Below are 20,783 nucleotides of genomic sequence, written 5' to 3'. Positions count from 1 at the left end.
ACTTAATACACAGAAACAAACACAGAAGCTGCCAAATTGAGGAGACAAAGAAATGTGGCCCAAATAAAAGAACAGAACAAACCCCCCAAAAGAACTAAATTAAATGGAGATAACCAACCTATCAGATGCAAAGTTCAAAACACTAGAGATGAGGATGCTCAGAGAACTCATTGAGTAGGGCAAAAACATAAGGGAATAAATGAAGGTTACACTAAGTGAAATAAAAAAAAATCCACAGTGAACCAATAGTAAAGGGAAGAAAGTCAAGATTCAAAGCAATGAGTTGGAACATAAGGAAGAAATAAACATTCAACAAGAAGAAAAAGAAGAAATAAGAATTTAAAAAAACAAGGATAGTATATGAAGGCTCTGGGACATCTCCAAACATGCCATCTTCTGAATCACAGTGATGCCAGAAGAAGAGGAATAGCAGAAATTGAGAACTTATTTGAAAAAAATAATGAAAGAAAGCTTCCCTAATTTGGTGAAGAAAATAGACATGCAAATCCAGGAAGCACAAAGAGTCCCAAACAAGTTGGACCCAAAGAGGAACATGCCAAGACACATCATAATTAAAATGTCAAAGGTTAAAGATAAACAGAAAGTCTTAACAGCAGCAAGAGAAAAGGAGACAGTTACCCATGAAGGAGTGCCCATAAGACTGTCAGCTGATTTCTCAAAAGAAACTTTGTAGGCAAGAAGAAACTGGCAAGAAGTATTCAAAGTGATGAAAAGCAAGGACCTGCAACCAAGATTACTCTACCCAGCAAAGCTATCATTTGGAATGGAAGGGCAGATAAAGTGCTTCCCAGGTAAGGTGAAACTAAAGGAATCCATCATTACCAAGCCATTATTACATGAAATGTTAAAAGGACTTATTTAAGAAAAGGAGAAGATCAAAACTATAAACATTAAAAATGTAACAAACTCACAACTACCAACAACTGAATCTTTAAACAAAAAACAAAAAAACAAACTGAGCAACAACCAGAACAGGAACAGAATTGTAATTATGGAGATCATTTGGAGGGTTATTAGCTGGGAGGGGGAAGGTGAGAATGGGAGAAATGGTACAGGGATTAAGAAGCACAAATGGTAGGTACAAAAGAGGGGGTTAAAAATAGCATAGGAAATGGAGAAGTCAAAGAACTTACATGCAGGACCCATGGACATGAACTAAGGCAGGTAGAGGGATTGCTGGAGCAAAGGAGGGTACCAGGCAGAAGGGGACAAATGTGGAAAAATTGGGACAATGGTACTAACATAATCAATAACATACTTAAAAAGAATAAAAACACACATATAGGTCAAAGCAATAGAATAAAGAGCCCAGAAATACACCCATGCATATATGATCAATTAATTTATAACAGAGTTCCAAGAATATACAAAGGGGAAGACAGTTTCTTGAATATATGATGTTGGGAACACTAGACCGCCACAAACAAAAGAATGAAACCAGGCCACAAAAATTAACAAAATTGAGTAAGATTTAAATTTAAGACCTAAAATCATAAAATTCCTGGAAGAAAACATAAGCAGTAAGCTTCTTGATATTGATCTTTGTGATGATTTTTTTCAGATCTGACTCTAAAAGAAAAGGAAAAAAAAGCAAAAATAAACAGGTGGGGCTACATCAAACTAAAAACCTTCTGCACAGCAAATGACACTAGCAAAAAAAAATGAAAAAGCAAAAAAATGGGACAACTGTAATAGCACAACAATAAAAAAATAAAATACATGAAAAGGGAGCCTGTCAACTGTGAGCAAATATGTGCATAGTATATACTTGGTAAGGGGTTAATGTCTTAAATATATAAAAACTCATATAATTCAATAGCAAAAAATTAATTTCATTCAAAAGTGGGCAGAAGATATGAATATACATTTTTCCAATGAAGACATACAGATGGCAAATAGGTACATGAAAATGTGCTCAGTATCATTAATCATCAGGCAATGCTAATCAAAAGCACAATGAGAAATCACCCACACCTGCTGGAATGGCTATTTTTTAAAAGATTTTATTTATTTATTTAGTTAGTTAGGGAAGGGAGGGAGAAAGAGAGAGAGAGAGAAACATCAATGTGTGGTTGCTGAGGGCTGTGGCCTGCAACCCAGGCATGTGCCCTGACTGGGAATCAAACCTGCGACACTTTGGTCCGCAGCCCACGCTCAATCCACTGAGCTACGCCAGCCAGGGCGGAATGGCTATTATTTTAAAACAACACACAAGAAATAACAAGTATTGGGAAGCATGTGGAGAAAAGGGAACCTTTGAGCACTGAGGGCGGGAATGGAGGTTTCTCAGAAAATTAAACATAGAACTACTATATGATCTAGCAATTTAATTTCTGGGTATTTATCCAAAAGAAATGAAACCAGTCACTCAAAAAGATAAATGCATCCCCACATTCACTGCAGCATTATTTACAATAGCTAAGACATGGAAACAACCTCAGTATCCATTGATAGATGAACTGATAAAGAAAATATGGTATATATACATAATGGAAAATTATTCAGCCATAAAAATGAAGAACATTATGCTAAATGAAAAAAGTCAGATAGAGAAAGACAAATACCATATGATCTCACTTAGGTGTGGAATCAAAAAATAAATAAATGAAAACAACTAAGCTTATAGATACAGAGAACAGATTGGTAGTTGCCGGTGGTGGGGAGTGGTGAGTGGTGAAATGGGTGAAGAGAGTCAAAAGGTACAAACTTGTTATAAGAGAAGTAAGTCATGGAGATGTAATGTATAGCATGGTGACTATAGTTAATACTATTGTATTATATATTTGAAAGTTGCTAAGAGAGTATATCTTAAAAGTTCTCATCCCACAGAAAAAAATTGTAGCTATGTGTGGTAACAGATGTTACCTAGATTTAATGTGATCATTTCACAATACATACAAATATCAAGCTATTATGTTTTATACCCTAAACTAATATAATGTTAGATGTCAAATATATCTCAAAAAAGACACTTAGCCCTAACTAGTGTGGCTCAGTTGATTGAGCATCATCCCGCAAAGCAAAAGGTCACCCATTTGATTCCTGGCACATGCCAGCAGTTGCCGCCCTGTCCCTGGTGGGGGTGCGTGCAAGAGGCAACCAATCAACCAACCTGTGTTTCTCTCACACATCAATGTTTCTTTCTTTTTCTTTCTTCCTCCCTTCCCCTCTCTCTAAAAATAAATAAGGAAAATCTTTGTAAATAAAAAACAATTAGACATTGTGTGCCTTCTGACAGAAGTATACACCATCACCTGTGAAGTATTTTTGCCCTATCCCATATTTGTCCAAACCTGAAGGGCTAACTACCAATTTACAAGAAATGTAAGAAAGAGAAGAATACATTAAAGGACAAAAATGCAATCACCAAAATCTAGACTGTGGGAAAATATGCAAGACCAATGACCAGGTTTCCACAACAACAACAACAACAACAACAACAACAACAAAAATAGAAGGGAAAAACCCCACAAAGATATGTAGAGGGAACCTAAAGCTTAAAAGAGATCTGAGACTTAGCAATCAATTGTAATATATGACCTTTATTTGGATTCTAATTTGAATGCATTGTAAAATATATGTTTATGAGATACTGGGGAAATTTGAACATTAATTATATGTTTTATAACATTAAGAAATTGGTAACAACTTTTTGTGTACATCTTTTAGAGAGGTACACTGAAATATTTACAATTAAGCTACTAATACCTGGGATTTTCTTTGAAGTAACATTTGGGATAGGCCTTAGGTAGGAGCACAGGTACAGTTAAGATTGGTTATAAATTGTTAAATGTTGAAAGTCAATTTTGGGTATACCAGGGTTCATTATACTACTCTTTCTTTTGTAAATGTTTGGAAATTTTGCACATTTGAAATAAAAGATCAAACATTTATGAGTGGTACTATGTATGTTGCATGCATATAAATTGAACCAAAAATATAGATTCTGATCCCTAAGAAATCATAGCCTAAAATCTACCACACAAAAGCTGACTCCACAGATACTCTGGGCAACAGAGTAAAATTACTAAACCCGCACAGAAACAAACAAGCACCTTTTCTTATAAGAATTAAGGTGGTCATTAATTCTCTGATCAGCAATCTTACAGTAATACTGAAAAAGAAGAAATTTTATTGTCTCAAGGAGAGTTTCCTAGTTAACAATATGGTAGGAGATATATCATGATTATATGTGCTTGGCAAAGTTTTGTATATATGATCTTAGTAGAAACAGAATATATTGACAAAGTAGAATCAGATGACCATGACCACCAGCAAATTGAACAACTCTGAAAATTCTAGTGACTTCGAAACAACAGGAGGTTAGAGAAGATTCTGGGAGCTGGAGGAGCAGGAAACACCAGGAATCTGTCTCTCTACCTAAGCAACAATGTCAGTGACGTTGTAACTGTTTCAGAACTCTGGAGCCTATGGAAGACTTACAACTTCAAGGGGAAGGCTCAGTTGGTATATTGTGTAATTTTAGTCAATGTGAGCTCCTAGCACAGAAGCAGCTACCACCCCCCTCCCCATCCTCATGTCAGGCAGCACGTATGTGTTCTTGGAGCAGCCTGTACATGGCTTGCAGGAGCTTGGGTGGGCAAAAAGGACCCCTATTCTCCAAATATAGAAGATCTGGTTGCTCTGATCATTGATTGCTGTTTCTGATCACAGAAGTGCAGACAGAGGTGGGTAGCCATTTTTTTTTGCATTTCACCCATTGTTGCCAGCCCTGCACCCTCTGGCTGAAGTGACTTCCATAAGATATAAAGGGCCAGAACCTCCTTTTTCCTTTTTATTTTTCTTTTTTGGAAGTCAGACATGAAAGATTAGGACATCAGAAAAACAACTGTACATGCAGGGGAAATTAGAAAGTAACCATACACACCCAGAGAATGGCTCAGAGAAGACCAGACAAGACCTTACATTTACACCTCAGGCTAAACTTTGCCATAGCAACAGCCTACAATAACATTAACACAAACAGCAAACCCTGGGAAGGGAGAGAATCTAACTTTCAGAATTACCACATTATGGGATTCAAAAGTCCATTGTTCAAGAAAAATCTCAAGGCATTCAAAGAAATAGGAAGTATGGCCAATTCAAAGGAAAAAAGTAGATCAACAAACTGGCCCCAGCCCAGGCTGGGTGGCTCAGTTGGTTGGAGCATTGTCCTGTACACCAAAAGGTTGCAGGTTCAATCCCTAGTCAGGGCACATACTGGAGGCAACTGATCAATGTTTCTCTCTCACATTGATGTTTCTCTCTCTCTTCTTCTCTCTCTAAAAATCAATAAACATATCATTGAGTGAGGATTTAAAAAGAAAACTGTGTTGAAAAAGACCCAGTGGCAGATCTACCAGACAGAGACTTTAAAACAACTGTCTTCAAGATACTCAAAGAACTAAAGGAAGAGGTGGACAAAGTCAAGAAAATGATGTACAAAGTAGAAATGTCAAAAAAAGAGATAGAAAACCTAAAAAATGGAATTCTTGGGCTGTGAAGTACAGTGACTGAAATGAAAATTCACTACAATCACATGCCATATAATGACATTTCAACAATAAACTGCATATATGACAGTGGTCCCATAAGCTTATAATGGACCCGAAAATTTTCTGTTATCTAGTGACATCATAGCCATCCTAACGCTGTAGTGCAACACCTCACTCACATGTGGGTGGTGATACTGGTATAAACAGACCTGCCGCACTGCTGTCACATGGAAGAAAGTATAGCACAGCAATGATGAACAGTACATAAAACTCAATACTGATAATAAATGATTGTAATTGGTTTATCTATATTTTATACTATATTTTTATTGTTATTTTAGAGTGTAGTCTTTCTTCTTATAAAAAAATTGCTGTAAAACAGTGTGCTGTGTTATGCCAGCAGCAGCCTCATACATTTCATGTTTACCACACCTCTGACTGCATCATTTTCTTTTGTGCTTGATTAATCTTGTGTTTCCATTCATTGTGGCCACTAAGCAGACAAAATACACTGTTAGCATTTTCAGTAAGAGGCCATGTTGAATGATTAACCTAGATGCAAAATTAAAAGTGATTAAAAATTTAAAATGAAGGTGGAAAATCAGTGATGGTTACAGCTCGCAAGTCAGACGTGTCCCATTCCACCATGGCTGTGATCATGAAAAGCAAGAATGAAATCATGGCACCTGTTAAAGGGTCTAGTTCACTGAAGGCAACAAGACTAACAAAATCTCAAGAAGAGCTATATCAGACATAGAGAAACTTATAATGGCCAGGACTGGAGACCAGATACAGAATTGTATGTATCTCTCTTAGCACCATGACATCAGGGCCACAGCAAAAAGTTTGTGATCTTGAGAGAAAAGACTGGATCCAACTACAGTGTTTCATTTACTGCTAGCTCTGGGTGTCTTAAATGATTCGATATTCATTACATAATGTGAAGGTGAGTGGTAAGTTCTATGAGTGCTGATATGAAGGAAACTCTAAGTAAGCTGATTGTGGAAGAAAATTACTTTCCAGAACAAATATTATATTCATTATGGATGAAAAACCTCCCTATTCTGGAAATGGATGCCTGAAAGAACTTCCATCCATAAGGAGGCCAAGCAATTCCAGGTTTCAAGGCCTTTAAGACAGGATAATAGCCTTGCTTGGGGGTGATATTGCAGGCTAAAAAATTGAAATCCTTTGTGACCTGGCACCCTGAGAACCCCGGGACCTTCCAGCATGTCAGTACTCACACACTGCCAGTGCACCGCAGGAACCACACATACCGGATGACCCAGGTCCTCTTCTAAGATGTCCTGAATCACTACACCAGCACGATGGAGGAGTACTGTTCAGAGAATAACATACCTCTCAAGATTTTGCTTATTGTTGATAATGATCCCAAATATCCTCCTTTTATTGGTGACCCTCATCCCAATATCAAAGTGGTATTTCACCCTCCAAACTTTGCCTCTTTGACTCAACCAATGGATTAAGGAGTTACAACAGCTTTTAAGACCTACTACTTGAGAAAGACCTTTGCTCAGGCTATTGCTGCAGCTCACAAAGACGCTGAGAAGACAATGATGAAATTCTGGAAGGATCACAATGTATATGACTACATCAAGAACCTGGCTTGGACATGGGGTCATGTCACTAAGGAGTGTATGAACAGCATCTGGAAGAAGACACTCAGAATTTTTTCCATGACTTCAAAGTATTTTCTGAGGATAAAGAGATTACAAAAATTAAGAAGGTTGTGGTTGAGCTGGAAAACAACTTCAACCTGGGTGTGGGTGAGGATGCCATTGAGGAGCTTGCAGAGGCAGTTCCTGGGGGATTGACTAGTGAGGAGTTGTTGGAACTAGAACAAGATCACATAGTAGAAAAATAGGCAAGACAAAAGGAAACTGCAGAAAAATAAGAACCCTCATCAAAACTAACAGTGAAGAGTTTAACAAAAGTTTTGCAGACCTTAACGAGCTTCTTGAAAACATAAACCCAACACCAAAAGGTTTTTATTAATAGAAATGTTCATAGTGCATTATCTGCTTATGATCAAATTATGATGAAAAAAATAAACAAACCAAGCAAACCACAATGGACAAAATTTCTGAAAACAGTGACACCTCCTGAAGAAGAGCCTCAGGCTGGGCCTGCAGGAGGTGTTCCAGAGGAAGGCATTGCTACCATAGGAGAGGACAGCTCCACGCGTGTCATTGCCCCTGAAGACCTTCCAGTGGGACAAGAGGTGGAGGTGGTAGACAGTAACATTGATGATCTTGACCCAATATAAGCCTAGGCTAATGTGTGTGTTTGTGTCTTAATTTTTAACCAAAAAGTTTAAAAAGAAAAAAACTTTAAAAATAGAAAAGTTATAGAATAAGGATATAAAGTAAGAAAATATTTTGTACAGTTGTATGTGATTGTATGTTTTTAAGGTAAGGTTTATTACAAAAGAGTCAAAATTAAACATTTTAGGTTTATAAAGTAAAAGTTTATAGTAAATTAAGGTTAATTTATTACTGAAGAAAGAAAATTACTTTTTTCAAAATTTAGTGTAGCTAAAATTACTGTACACTGCTGTATACTTTACAAACCTGTGTATACTGGGTTTGTAAAGCATACAGCCATATACAGTCATGTCCTGGGCCTTTGTATTCACTCACTACTCACTCACTGGCTCACCCAGAGCAACTTAGTCCTGCAAGCTCCATTCATGGTAAATGCCCTATACAAATGTACCATATTTTGTCTTTTATATCACATTCTTACTGTATCTTTTCGATGTTTAGATATATTTAGACACACCAATACTTACTATTGTGTTACAATGCCTATAATATTCAGTTCAGTAACATGCTATACAGGTTTGTAGCCTAGCAGCAATAGGCTGTACCATTTAGCCTAGGTTTCTGGTTAGCCGTATCATCTAGATTTATGTAAATGGACTCTGTGATGTTTGTACAATGATGAAATCACCTAATGACACACTTCTCAGAATGTATCACCATCGTTAAGCAACACATGGCTATAGAGGTATCCATAGGCAGATTTGAGTAGTCAAAAGAATCAGTGCACTGGAAGATAGGACTATGAAAATTATTTAGTCTAGGGAACAGAAAAAAAAATAGATTGGAGAAAAGTGAACAGAGCCTACGGGGCCTCTAGGACATCATACAAGAAGACCAATAGACACATCATGGGAGTCTCAGAAACAGAAGAGAAAGGGGTGTAGAGAATATTTGAAGAAATAATGGCTGAAAACACCCCAAATTTGATGGAAGACATGAATATAAACATCTAAGAAGCTCAACAAATTCCCAGTTAGATGAACTCAAAGAGACCCACACCTAGAAACATTATAAACAAACTTTCCAAAGACAAAGAGAGAATCTTGAAAGCAGCAGGAGAGAAGTGACTCATAACACACAAGGGCTTCTCAATAAAATAAATGAGCAGATTTCTTGTCAGAAACTTTAGAGGCCGCAATGTAATAGGCCAACATATTGAAAATACTAAAAGAAAAAAAGGATCAATCAAGAATCCTGGGACTTCCAGTCAAGATGGAGATACAGGTAGACATGCTTTGTCTCCTTGCACAACCACAAGAAGAATCACAACTAATCTCAAAACAAAAAACACCCAGAACTGCCAGAAAATCAAAGGGTATGGAAGTCTGACAACCAATGATTTAAAGAAGGTATATTCATCCAGACCAGTAGGAGGGATAGAGATGGGAGCCAGGGCAGAGAGGGCACGGTGCAGCATGGAAATGTGTCAGTGGCAACAGTGGTGGAACAGGCTACCCCACATTCATCTGTGGTGGATAAAAACTGGGAGGGAGACCTTGGGAGTGAGCAATTTCAGCCACAGGCCAGACCACACAGCCCAGGGTTCCCGTGCCAGGAAGATAAAGCCTCACAATGTCTGGCTGTAAAAACCAGTGGGTGTTGAGGCAGCAGAAGACACTGCCAGTTTCTCAGGAGAGTCCATTTAAAGGGTGCTCGTGGATCTAGAATGTACACAAACCCACCCACTCTGGGAACCACCACCAGGACAACAGCTAGAAGGGTACCAGTTGCATACAGGAAGTGGGTGAAGTGACTGGAATGGGGTGAGTAAAGCCAGGCAATGGCACGGTCCCCTCTCCAATCCCTCCCCTCAACACATAGCACGACAAAGTAGTGAAGCATGTTGCACCACCTTGGAGAATACCTACGGCTCTGTCCCTTACAGCTTAACAGTTTCCCTAAGTCAGGGAGTCAAAGCAGCTCTACTTAATATACAGAAACAAACACCGGGAGGGTGCCAAGTTGGGGAGACAAATAAATATGGACCAAATGAAAGAACAGAATAAAACCTCAGGGGGAAAAAAACTAAATGAAACAGAGATAGCCAACTTATCAGGTACGGAGTTCAAAACACCAGTCATAAAGATACTCAGAGAATTCACTGAGTATGGCAAAAACATAAGGGAAGAAATGGAGGTTACACTAAATGAAATAAAGAAAAATCCACAGGGAACTAGCAGAGAAGGTAAGGAAGCCAGGATTCAAATCAATGCTTTGGAACTTAAGAAAGACAAATGCATTCAATCAAAACAAAATGAAGAAACAAGAATTCAAAAAAGAACAAGGAGAGTATAAGAAGACTCTGGGACACCTCCAAAAGTGCCAACATCTGAATCATGGGTGTGCCACAAGGAGAAGAGGAAGAGCAAGAAATTGAAAACTTATTTGAAAAAATGATGAAAGAAAACTCCCCTAATTTGGTGAAGGAAATAGACATGCAAGTCCAGGAAGCACAGAGAATCCCAAACAAGTTGAACCCAAACAGGAACACACCAAGACACATCATAATTACAATGCCAAAGGTTAAAGATAAACAGAGAATCTTAAAAGCAGCAAGAAAAAAGCAGAGAGTTACCTACAAAAGAGTTCCCATGGGACTGTCAGCTGATTTCTCAAAAACAACTTTTCAGGCAAGAAGAGACTTGCAAGAAGTATCCAAAATGATGAAAAGCAATGACCTACAACCAAGATTATTCTATCCAGGAAAGCTATCGTTTAAAATGGAAGGGCAGATTAAGTACTCTCCAGAGAAGCTTATGCTAAAGGAATTTATTGTCACCAAGCCATTATTATATAAAATGTTAAAGGGGCTTGTTTAACAAAATGAAGATCAAAACTATGAACATTAAAAAGGCAACAAACTCACAACTACAAATAGCTGAATTTAAAAAACAAAAACTAAGTAAACAACTAGAACAGGAACAGAATCATAGACATGGAAATCATTTGGAGGGTTATCAGCTAGGAGCTGGAAAGGGGAGAATGGAGGGGAACATACAGAGATTAAGAAGCATAACTGGTAGGTACAAAATAGACAGGGGGAGGTTAAGAATAGTACAGGAAATGGAGAAGCCAAAGAACTTATATGCCTAATCCATGGACATGAACTAAGGGTGGGGGGCATTGCTGGAGGGAAGGGGATACTGGGCATAGGGGGACAAAGAGGGGAAAATCGGGAAAACTGTAATAGTATCATTGATGAAAAAATACTTAAAAATAAATTTAAAAATTTAAAAATTTTAAAAAGGAATCCAAAATCTCACAAAATTGTCCTTCTCAAGTGAAGGAGAAATTAAGACATTCCAGATGAACAAAAACTAAAGGACTTCATTACCACTAGACCTACCCTGCAAAAATGCTCAAGGGAGTCTTCAAAGTGAAATGAAAGGACATTAGACAGTAACTTGAAGCTGTATGGAAAAAAATATCTCAATAAAAGTAAATTTTGGGCATTTACAAAAGTTACTATTATTGTTACAATGTTTTTTTAACTCTGCATTTTGACTTCTACATAATTTAAGAGACTAATGCATTTATAAGAATTATGTTTCAGAGTATACAACATATGTGATGTAATTTTGTGACCAAAACCAATAACCAAAAGGGGTGAGAATAGAGCTGTAAAGGCACTGAGTTTTTATGTGTTACTGAAGTTAAACTGGTATAAATTCAGATTAGAGTGTTATAACTTTAGGACATTAAGTGTAATCCCCATGACAACCATAAAGAAAATAGCTATAGAATATACAAAAGGAAATTAGAAATTTAAACACTTGACTATAAAAAATCAACTAAATATCAAATTATCTCATTGTACACTTTAAAGATCTTACCATTTTATAGTCTATTGTATCTCAATAAAGAGAACATAAATAACAGACACATTTTAAGAAATAAAAAAGCAACTAAACACAAAAGAAAACAGTAATACAGGAAATGAACAAATTAAACTATAAGGCATGAAAAGAAATAAATAACAAAATTACAAAAGTTCACAAAAATTACAAAAATTCCTCTTTATCAGTAATTACTTTAAATGTAAATGGGTTAAACTCTCCAACCAAAAGACAGAGATTGGCAGAATGGATAAAAACACATAATTCAACAATATGCTGTCTGCGAGAGGCACACTTTAGATCCAAAGACAGACTGAAAGTGAAAGAAAGGGAAAAAATATTCTGAGTAAGTAGTAAACTAAAGAGAGCAGGAGTGGGTATACTGATATCTGACAAAATAGACTTTAAATTTAAAGAGCTATATATGAAAAATCTACAGCAAACATCACACTCAATGTTGAAAAAATGAAAGCTTTTCTTCTGAGATCAGGAACAAGGCAAGGATGCCCACTTTCACCACTTCTATTCAACATAGTGCATGAACCGCTAGCCAGAGCAATGAGGCATTAAAAAAGGGCATCCACATTGGAAAGGAAGAAGTAAAATTACCTTTGTTGTGATGATTTGAGTTTATATGTGGAAACCCTAAAGATTCCACATGCAAAAAATTATGAGAACAAATTTAGCGAGTAGCAGGATAAAAGCCAACACACAAAAAGAGACAACTTTTCTATAGACTGACAGTGAGCAATCTGAACAGAAAGTTATGAAAACAATTCCATTTACAATAGTATCAAAAGAATAAAATACTTAGGAATTAACCCAGGAGGTGAAAGTCTTACACAATGAAAGCTACAAAACATTAGTGAGAGAAATTAAAGAAAACATTAATAAATGGAGGCACATCCCAAAGCAGTGCACAGATTCAAATCAATTACTATCAAAGTCCCAATGAAGATTTTGCAGAAATAAAAAACCTCATATGCAATAAAATTCTTATGGAATTTCAAAAAGCCCCAAATAGTCAAAACAATTCTGAAAAAGATTAACAAAGTTGGAGGACTTGCACTTCCTAATTTTAAAACTTACTACAAAGCAACAATAATCAAAAACATTGTGGTGCCAGCATAAAGACAGACATACAGACCAAGGGAATGGGGAGCTCAGAAATAAACCCTCACATACATGGTCAAATCACAAGAATGTCAAGACTACATGGGAGAGGACTATCTTTTCAACAATGGTACTGGGAAAACTGGATATCCATATGCAAAAGAATAAAGTTGGACTCTTACCTAAAACCATATATGAAAATTATCTCAAAATTGGTCAAAGACCTCAATGTAAGACCTAAAACTATAAAACTCTTAGAAGTGAACATTGAGCAAAAGCTTCATACGTTGTATTTGGCAATGATTTCTTGGATATGACACCAAAGACACAGACAACAAAAGAAAATAGACAAATTAGACTTCATGAAAATTAAAAACTTTCATGCATTGAAAGACACAATTAACAGAGTAAAAAAGTAACCCACAGAATGGGAGAAAATATTTGCAAATCAAATATCTGATAAGGATTAATATTCAAAATATATAGAGAACTCCTGATAAGCAACAACAGAAAATTCCACCTGATTCAAAAAATGGGGAAAGGACTTGACATTTTTCCAAAGAAGATATGCAGATGGGCAATAAGTACAAGGTGAGACATTCAGCACCATTAATCACTTGGGAAATGCAAATCAAAACTGTGATGAGATAATACCTCACACACCCACTAGGAAGGCTGCTAAAAAAAAAGACTAACAAGTGTTGGTATAGATGTGAGAAAATGGAATCCTTGTGCACTGTTAGTAAAAAAGGTAAAATAGTACAGCTACTGTGGAAAGCAGTATGGCACATCCTCAAAAAATTAAAAATAGAATTTTCATATGAGGCAGCATTTCCACTCCTGAATGTATAGCAGGGTCTCAAGTTGAAAGCAAGGTCTCAACTTCCTATTTGTGCACCCATGTTCGTGGCATTATTATTCATGTAGCGAAAATGTGGAAGAAACCATGTCCATCAGCAGATGAATGGATAAGCAAAATATGGTACATACATTCATACAGTAAACTGTTATTCAGCCTTAAAAAGGAAGGACATTTTCATGTATACTGCAACCAGGATGAACACTGAGGACATTATGCTAGGTGAAATAAGCCAGTCACAAAAAGACAAATACAGTATTTTTCACTTATATGAAGTACTTAGAGTAGAGAAAATCATCAAGACCGAGAATAGGATGGTGGTTGCCAAGTCTGGGGGGAGGGTGAAATGGAGAGTTAGTGAGTAATGAGTATAGAGTTGCCATTTCACACAATGAAAAGAGTTATGGAGCTGATGATGGTGATGGTTGCACATTATGAGTGCACTTAATACTACTGAACTGTAGTTAGAAATGCATAAGATGGTAAATCTCAAGTTATGCGTTTTTTACCACAACAGCAAAAACTTGAAGGAAAATAAAACCTCAGGAGGGAAGGTGTACATAGAATTGGAAGTAATTTGTATAAAGGAAAATGACTAAAATTACACCCTAAAAAGTGAGTGTGAATAGAAGGAAATACACTGAGCTTTTTAGCTGTAAACCATCTTAGGTGTGACATCTGCCTATTGTTTGGCCACTGGTATGATCCCAAATACTGTAAATAAACCATTTCTCATCCATCTTTGTGGGTTTTGCCTGTTCTATTTGTTCCCATTGCTACATGGCAGAAACCTTGAACTACAAGACAGCCAAGTACAGCCTCTTAATGGCTTTTGTAATTTGGCTTAGTTTGCTGGCAGCATTGGCAGGCTGCTGCCTCCATTGTTCTTATTTCTGTTATTGTTATTATTTTTAAGCATCAGGACCTGCCCTGTATAATACAGGTGGAGTTGGGGAGGGGCCAATAAATGATTCCTGCTCTCCAGGAATAATTCCATTTTATTCCAGCTTCCTGTATCCTGTTACTCCAGACTTCAACATTCTTCAGGAAATTATTTTAGAAGCCTTCTTCTTAGCTTTAGTGAGCTCCTCACTGCTCGTATTCCTGGGCAAGAAGATTGCCAGTTTCCATAACTATAATGTCAATTCCAACCAGGTGAGAAGGCAGGCCTTTCTCTTACTTCCTCTGACCCTTAAGTCTTTGTTCTCTAAACTGAGATTCCTTCTAATATGAAGACTGGATTTTTCTGTAACCAGAGAATCACATGGACCAAAATTTAAACTGTAATTACCAAAGGATTTTTGAGAAGTGTGGCACACTTAGCTATGAAGCTACCTGAATCGATGTGTTATTTCCCCTAGAACAGATACGGTATAGGGATGCAAGAAGATAGCACATGGCATCATGTTGTTGAGCTAGCAGAGGTCTCTCCTCTTAATTTTATCTCCCTGTCCACCAAGTCCTCAGAAGTCAGCCACACTCCGAGGTGCAGTGAGAAATGATATGGAACAGCAAAACCAGGCTGCTAATTTATATAATTAAGTCAATTTCCCAGAAAGACTTGTCTTTTTTTATTTTCGGAAAATCTCCTCAGTTTGGCCCTTTCCCTAGGATTCAAAAAGGAAATCTGGAAGCATGAGGTGTCCCACTTTGACTTTTAGGATAGTTTAGAAGGAAGAGAGAAAAACAGTACTAAGACCTCTCTGTCATTCTAAGTCCTAGTGATCATGAGAAGGAGAATAAAAAGGCAAAGGTCTCATTTTCTCACTTTGAAAAAGAGCTTTTCTTGTGATCACTACCTAAAATGAAGTTTCATCTTAATGTAGAAACCAGATGTGCCATCCTTTTGTCCTTTCTAAGAATATTTCAGTGTTATTTCAAGTCAGCATTCTTCAACAAGTAGTGGGCCTAAATTGTTTGCCATTTCTTTTTTTTTTAGTAAAGCTCATTATTTATTTATTTATGTATTCATTTATTTATTTATTTTATTGAGGTGACATTGGGCAACAAGATCACACAGGCTTCAAGTATATGTTTGCCATTTCTTTATAGGATTTAATAGTCATTGGGCTTTGCAATGTCGTCAGCTCATTTTTCAGATCTTGTGTGGTTACTGGTGCTGTTGTCAGCACCATAATCCAGGATAAATCTGGAGGAAGACAACAGGTATGTTGAAACAGAATTTGATCTCTAACCTATGAAGATATTTATGTTTCCTTATATATATATTCATAGAAAGGAATTGCATTAGTTTAATCATGATGCTATTTTATTTTTTAATTGAATTTATTGGGGTGACATTGGTTAATAAAATGGTAAAGGTTCAGATGTACAATTCTATACTGCATCACCTGTATGTTGACTTGACTTGACTCAAGTCAAGTCTCCTTCTGTCACCATTTATCTGCTCTTTACTCTCTTCCACCTCCCTCCACTCCCCTTCCCTCGGGTAATCACCATGCTGTTGCTTGTGTCTATGAGGTTTTCTGTTTGATTGTTTTGTTTTTTGTCTTCTTTGTTTGGTCCCCTCACTTCTTTCACCCACCCCACAATCCTCCACCCCTCTGACAGCTGTCAGTCTGTTCTCTATGAGTCTGTTTCTATTTTCCTTGTTAGTTCATTAGATTCCACATATGAGTGAAACCACATGGTACTTGTATTTCACTTAGTATAATGGTTTCCATTTTGTTACTTTTCAATGTTACACTTGTTGGGGAAGATCTCTTGGAATAATTTGGATTTCATGCTTGCCTTAATTTTTGCTTAGATTTTTGTCTTAAAAGTTATTTGTCATTGTGGAACTTGAAAGTCATTTTCTATAGAAGTATTATTCTATGTGAGAAGCTTCTTTATTTTAGCCTACAAAAAAAGGATTTTCCATGTAACATACCTAAAAGACAATATTGCAGATAAACTAACCATCACCCCATTAATATTTTTTCTATGAGAGATATATTCTTAGCCCTAGTCTGGGAAAGCAATAACACAGCTCTCTTCATCCTGGCAGTCAAACTAGAAACTGTCTTGGCTTCCTCCAAGGGCCTGGCATGGGGGTCTCATGATAGAAAGAAAGGTCTTTGTCTAGACGAGCCTAGGGAATTTATGACCATTGTACCTTTGTGTAAGAGAAAATTGTCAAGGTCAGACTCTCTTCAGGTATTCTGAATGAGTAAACTAAGTGTATGGGCGGGTGGCCAGGGGCTGGAGGAGGAAAGAAAGACTGATGGTAAGGAAGGCTCTAAAGGCCAACCCCCTCGCCTAACTGCAGGCATGAGTGCAACACTCATGAATGTTGAACTTACTAGATCAAAGTCACAACTTTACAGCATGAGAGATGTTCTGTCTCAGCTCTGCAGCCTGATGAAATGTCAAAGTGTCGAAGAACCGTCAGAATTGAAATCAGGGAATAGGTCAAGGATCAGAAGGTAGAGAAATAGTGACAGAGGTCAAAGACAAGCTAAGGCTGTACAAGCATGGTAGGCGGATATAGCCATGCTCAGAAACTGAAGTGTCAGAAGAATGGACACTAACTTTTTAAAAAATACATTTTATTGATTATGCTATTACAGTTGTTCCATTTTCCCCCTTCACTCCCCTCCACCCTGCACACCCCCTCCCACCCACATTCCCCCCCTTTAGTTCATGTCCATGGGTCATACATATAAGTTCTTTGGTTTCTACATTTTCTATATTATTCCTACCCTCCCCCCTTTCTATTTTCTACCTACCATCTATGCTACTTATTCTCTGTGCCTTTTCCCCCTTCTCCTCCTCCCACTCCCCTGTTGATAACCCTCCATGTGATCTCCATTTCTGTGGTTCTGTTCCTATTCTAGTTGTTTGCTTAGTTTGCTTTTGTTTTTGTTTTAGGTGTGGTTGTTAATAGTTGTGACTTTGCTGTCATTTTACTGTACATGTTTTTTATCTTCTTTTTCTTAGATAAGTCCCTTTAACATTTCATAAAATAAGGGCTTGATGATGATAAACTCCTTTAACTTGACCTTATCTGAGCAGCACTTTCTCTGCCCTTCCATTCTAAATGCAAGCTTTGCTGGATAGAGCAATCTTGGATGTAGGTCCTTGCCTTTCATGACTTGGAATACTTCTTTCCAGCCCCTTCTTGCCTGTAAGATCTCTTTTGAGAAATCAGCTGACAGTCTAATGGGAACTCCTTTGTAGGTAACTGTCTCCTTTTCTCTCACTGCTTCTAGGATTCTCTTCTTAATTTTAATCTTGGGTAATATAATTATGATGTGTCTTGGTGTGTTCCTCCTTGGGTCCAACTTCTTTGGGACTCTCTGAACTTCCTGGCCTTCCTGGAAGTCTATTTTCTTTGCCAGATTGGGGAAGTTCTCCTTTATTATTTGTTCAAGTCACTTTTGTACTTGTTGCTCTTCCTCTTCTCCTTCTGGTACCCCTATAATTCAGATGTTTGAATGTTTAAAGATGTCTTGGAGGTTCCTAAGCCTCTCATCATTTTTTTGAATTCTTATTTCTTCATTCTTTTCTGATTGGATGTTTCTTTCTTGCTTCTGGTCCACACTGTTGATTTGAGTCCCAGTTTCCTTCCCATCACTATTGGTTCCCTGTACATTTACCTTTATTACATTTTTATTACACTCTTCATTTTTTTCATCTAATTTGTGACCAAATTCAACCAGTTCTGTGAGCATCCTGATTACCAGTGCATCTGATAGGTTGGGTATCTCTTCATTGCTTAGTTGTATTTTTTCTGGAGCTTTGATGTGTTCTTTTGTTTGGGCCTTTTTTTTTGCTTGATGTGCCTGTTACATAGTGAAGGGTGGAGCCTTAGGTGTTCACCAGGGTGGCGCAACCCACGTTGCTTGGACACTAACTTTTAATGAGGAAAGATAAAGTGTCCCAGTTCAGGCTAAATTTGGTGAAATGTCAGGTGAAAGCTAATAAAAGTCAGAATATTGAGCAAGGGCAAGAGCATGGGTCTAGAGTAAGACCATGTTATATCAGTCTATTGATGTGGACTGAACTTTGTCATCATAGAGCTTCCACCAGATACATTGGCTTTATGGAGCAACCCTTTTCCACTGCTCATTAACAGGAAGAAGGAAGGTGGGTAATGTTAGAAAGAAGGATGTTCTATTGAAGAACAAAAAGCCTTTGAAGTCAGAATGAGAGGGTTTTATGATAAGAAGACATGGAAATGGCAATTCCAGGCTTTAGTTCCCAGTGTCTTTTGACAGCATACGTTGTTGATTCAGTCTATAAGCGTTAAATAAATACACAGCTGGAGAAAACCAAATTGCTGTGCAAGTAAAATTAAGTGCAGAGTAAGTACAATGAATTGAAGATGCCATAAATATTGCAAGAAGAAGGATGGAGGAAGTGGGACTTCTGTGGATTACCGAGGGACGGTTAGATGGGTGCAGATGGTGGGCAGGGAGAAGGGCTTCAGTTCAGCCTGGGGTGGCTTGTGTCTGCTGGACAAAGTGCCTACCTCCAAGGCAGCCCACGGCTCTCATCCTGTTTTCCGTGACTGCATTATTCTCATGCGCAGCGCACTTTCCTACCAATGACATCTCTCCCTACAGTGACCCTTCATGGGAGGCACATCTCTAGGGAAGCTGGTGAATCCTTCCCTTAGACCCTGATTTGCCCACTGCAAGTCACTAGTTCAAACAGAGAACGCTGCTGGCCTCTGGCCCTACATGTGGGAGTTGCCCAACCTGCACACTGAGTTTCTGATCTGTACGCAAAAAGGCCTCTCAGACAGGCTCAGCCTTCTTCGTCAGTGAGTGTTCTCTCCATCCCTTCTCTCTAGGGACTTTTGATTCCCTCTGCCTAAGAACATCTCTATCTCTTCAACTTTCCTTAGTACTACAGAGAAGCTAGGGGTCTGGCTCTGAACCTCTCAGACATGACCTGCCACCAAGAGCAGCTCTATTTTTTTTTGTCTGGCATAAATACAAGCTGTGTATATGTGTGTGTCTGGATTTCTCCTTAGTTTTTCCAGATCTAGAATCCACTTGTCTTCACTGGTTATAGCCCTTTCCACCATGGCCCGGGCCTGAGGGGTTGGCAGGCCCAGATCAAAAGGGACAAGAAAAGCCCCAGGACCATGTCCAGTTGGACTGTCCCCAAGTCCACCTTCCTGCTTATTCAGTCTGACCGCTGTGGTTCCCTGTTCTCCCTGAGTATGTCCCTTTCCTCCTTCTCTGCTTTCCAAGAACTGGCCTCCCTGCCTTCTCCCCATCCTCTAAGTGAGGGGTGAGATATTTATTGATAAGGGAAGTAAAATGATGGGGATTTCAGGGCTGATAGTGATGACTCTACTAGGATTTTTCTAAACTGTTCAAGGAGGGGTTAAAGTTAGGAGAGAATGCACTCAGGGTTTTAGGAGATTTCAGATTCATAGTGAACAGCTACGGCAATAGATTCAAATAACCAAGACAGTTTGCAACTTTTCAGAAAGCATCTATGTGTTCACTCAACAACTCTGTATTTAGCATGCATTTAGCACTTAGACAAGACCTGACAATATCACCAGTTGAACAAAAATGCACTTATGCTGATGGTTACACTCAACTCCTTTTAATAAAAAATGACATGCTTTTTACCCAGCTGAAGGCCTCAGTTGCAGGCAGGGACCTTTTAATAAAAAATGACATGCTTTTTACCCAGCTGAAGGCCTCAGTTGCAGGCAGGGACCAACACGCTCCTGATGGTCTCTCTCCAACCCACTCTGTCTCCTCAGTTTGCATCTCTGGTAGGAGCAGGTGTGATGCTGCTCCTGATGGTGAAGGTGGAACGCTTTTTCTACGAACTGCCAAATGTAAGTGGAACTGATCAAATAACTAAGCCAAGAAAGCCTGATCTCCAGATTGCATCTTGGTGGGTATCTCTGAGGAGAATTGCATTCAGCTTGTCTCCAGCGTCTGCCCTGGCCTGGTGCTTGTCCTTTTCCTTTAAAATAATAGCATCTACCTCACAGGATTGAAAGTTAAATAAGATATTATATGTAATATAGAGAGAACAGTGTGCACTAATAATAAGCACCCAAGAAACATTAGTCATTATTGTTACTATTCTCATTCTCATTAATCATCTTTTAACGGTTAAAGCTCTAAGTAAGCTTTAC

General features: G+C 38.0%; 1 protein-coding gene across 1 annotated transcript in view; it reads left to right on the top strand.

Moving 5' to 3' along the window:
• The window catches only part of SLC26A8 (solute carrier family 26 member 8), a 78,710-nt gene that overhangs the window by 41,829 nt on the left and 16,098 nt on the right, over nt 1-20,783 (top strand). The window contains exons 9-11 of the mRNA XM_045842744.1: nt 14,677-14,824; nt 15,722-15,835; nt 20,400-20,477. Coding sequence (XP_045698700.1) covers nt 14,677-14,824; nt 15,722-15,835; nt 20,400-20,477 — 340 coding nt within the window. The remainder of the gene's footprint in view (nt 1-14,676; nt 14,825-15,721; nt 15,836-20,399; nt 20,478-20,783) is intronic.

This window comes from Phyllostomus hastatus, unplaced genomic scaffold, assembly GCF_019186645.2.
Source record: "Phyllostomus hastatus isolate PE091 unplaced genomic scaffold, TTU_PhHast_1.1 phas_contig_40, whole genome shotgun sequence".
NCBI lineage: Eukaryota > Metazoa > Chordata > Mammalia > Chiroptera > Phyllostomidae > Phyllostomus > Phyllostomus hastatus.
Note: the sequence above shows the minus strand (reverse complement) of the source record. Positions and strands in the feature narration are given on the sequence as shown.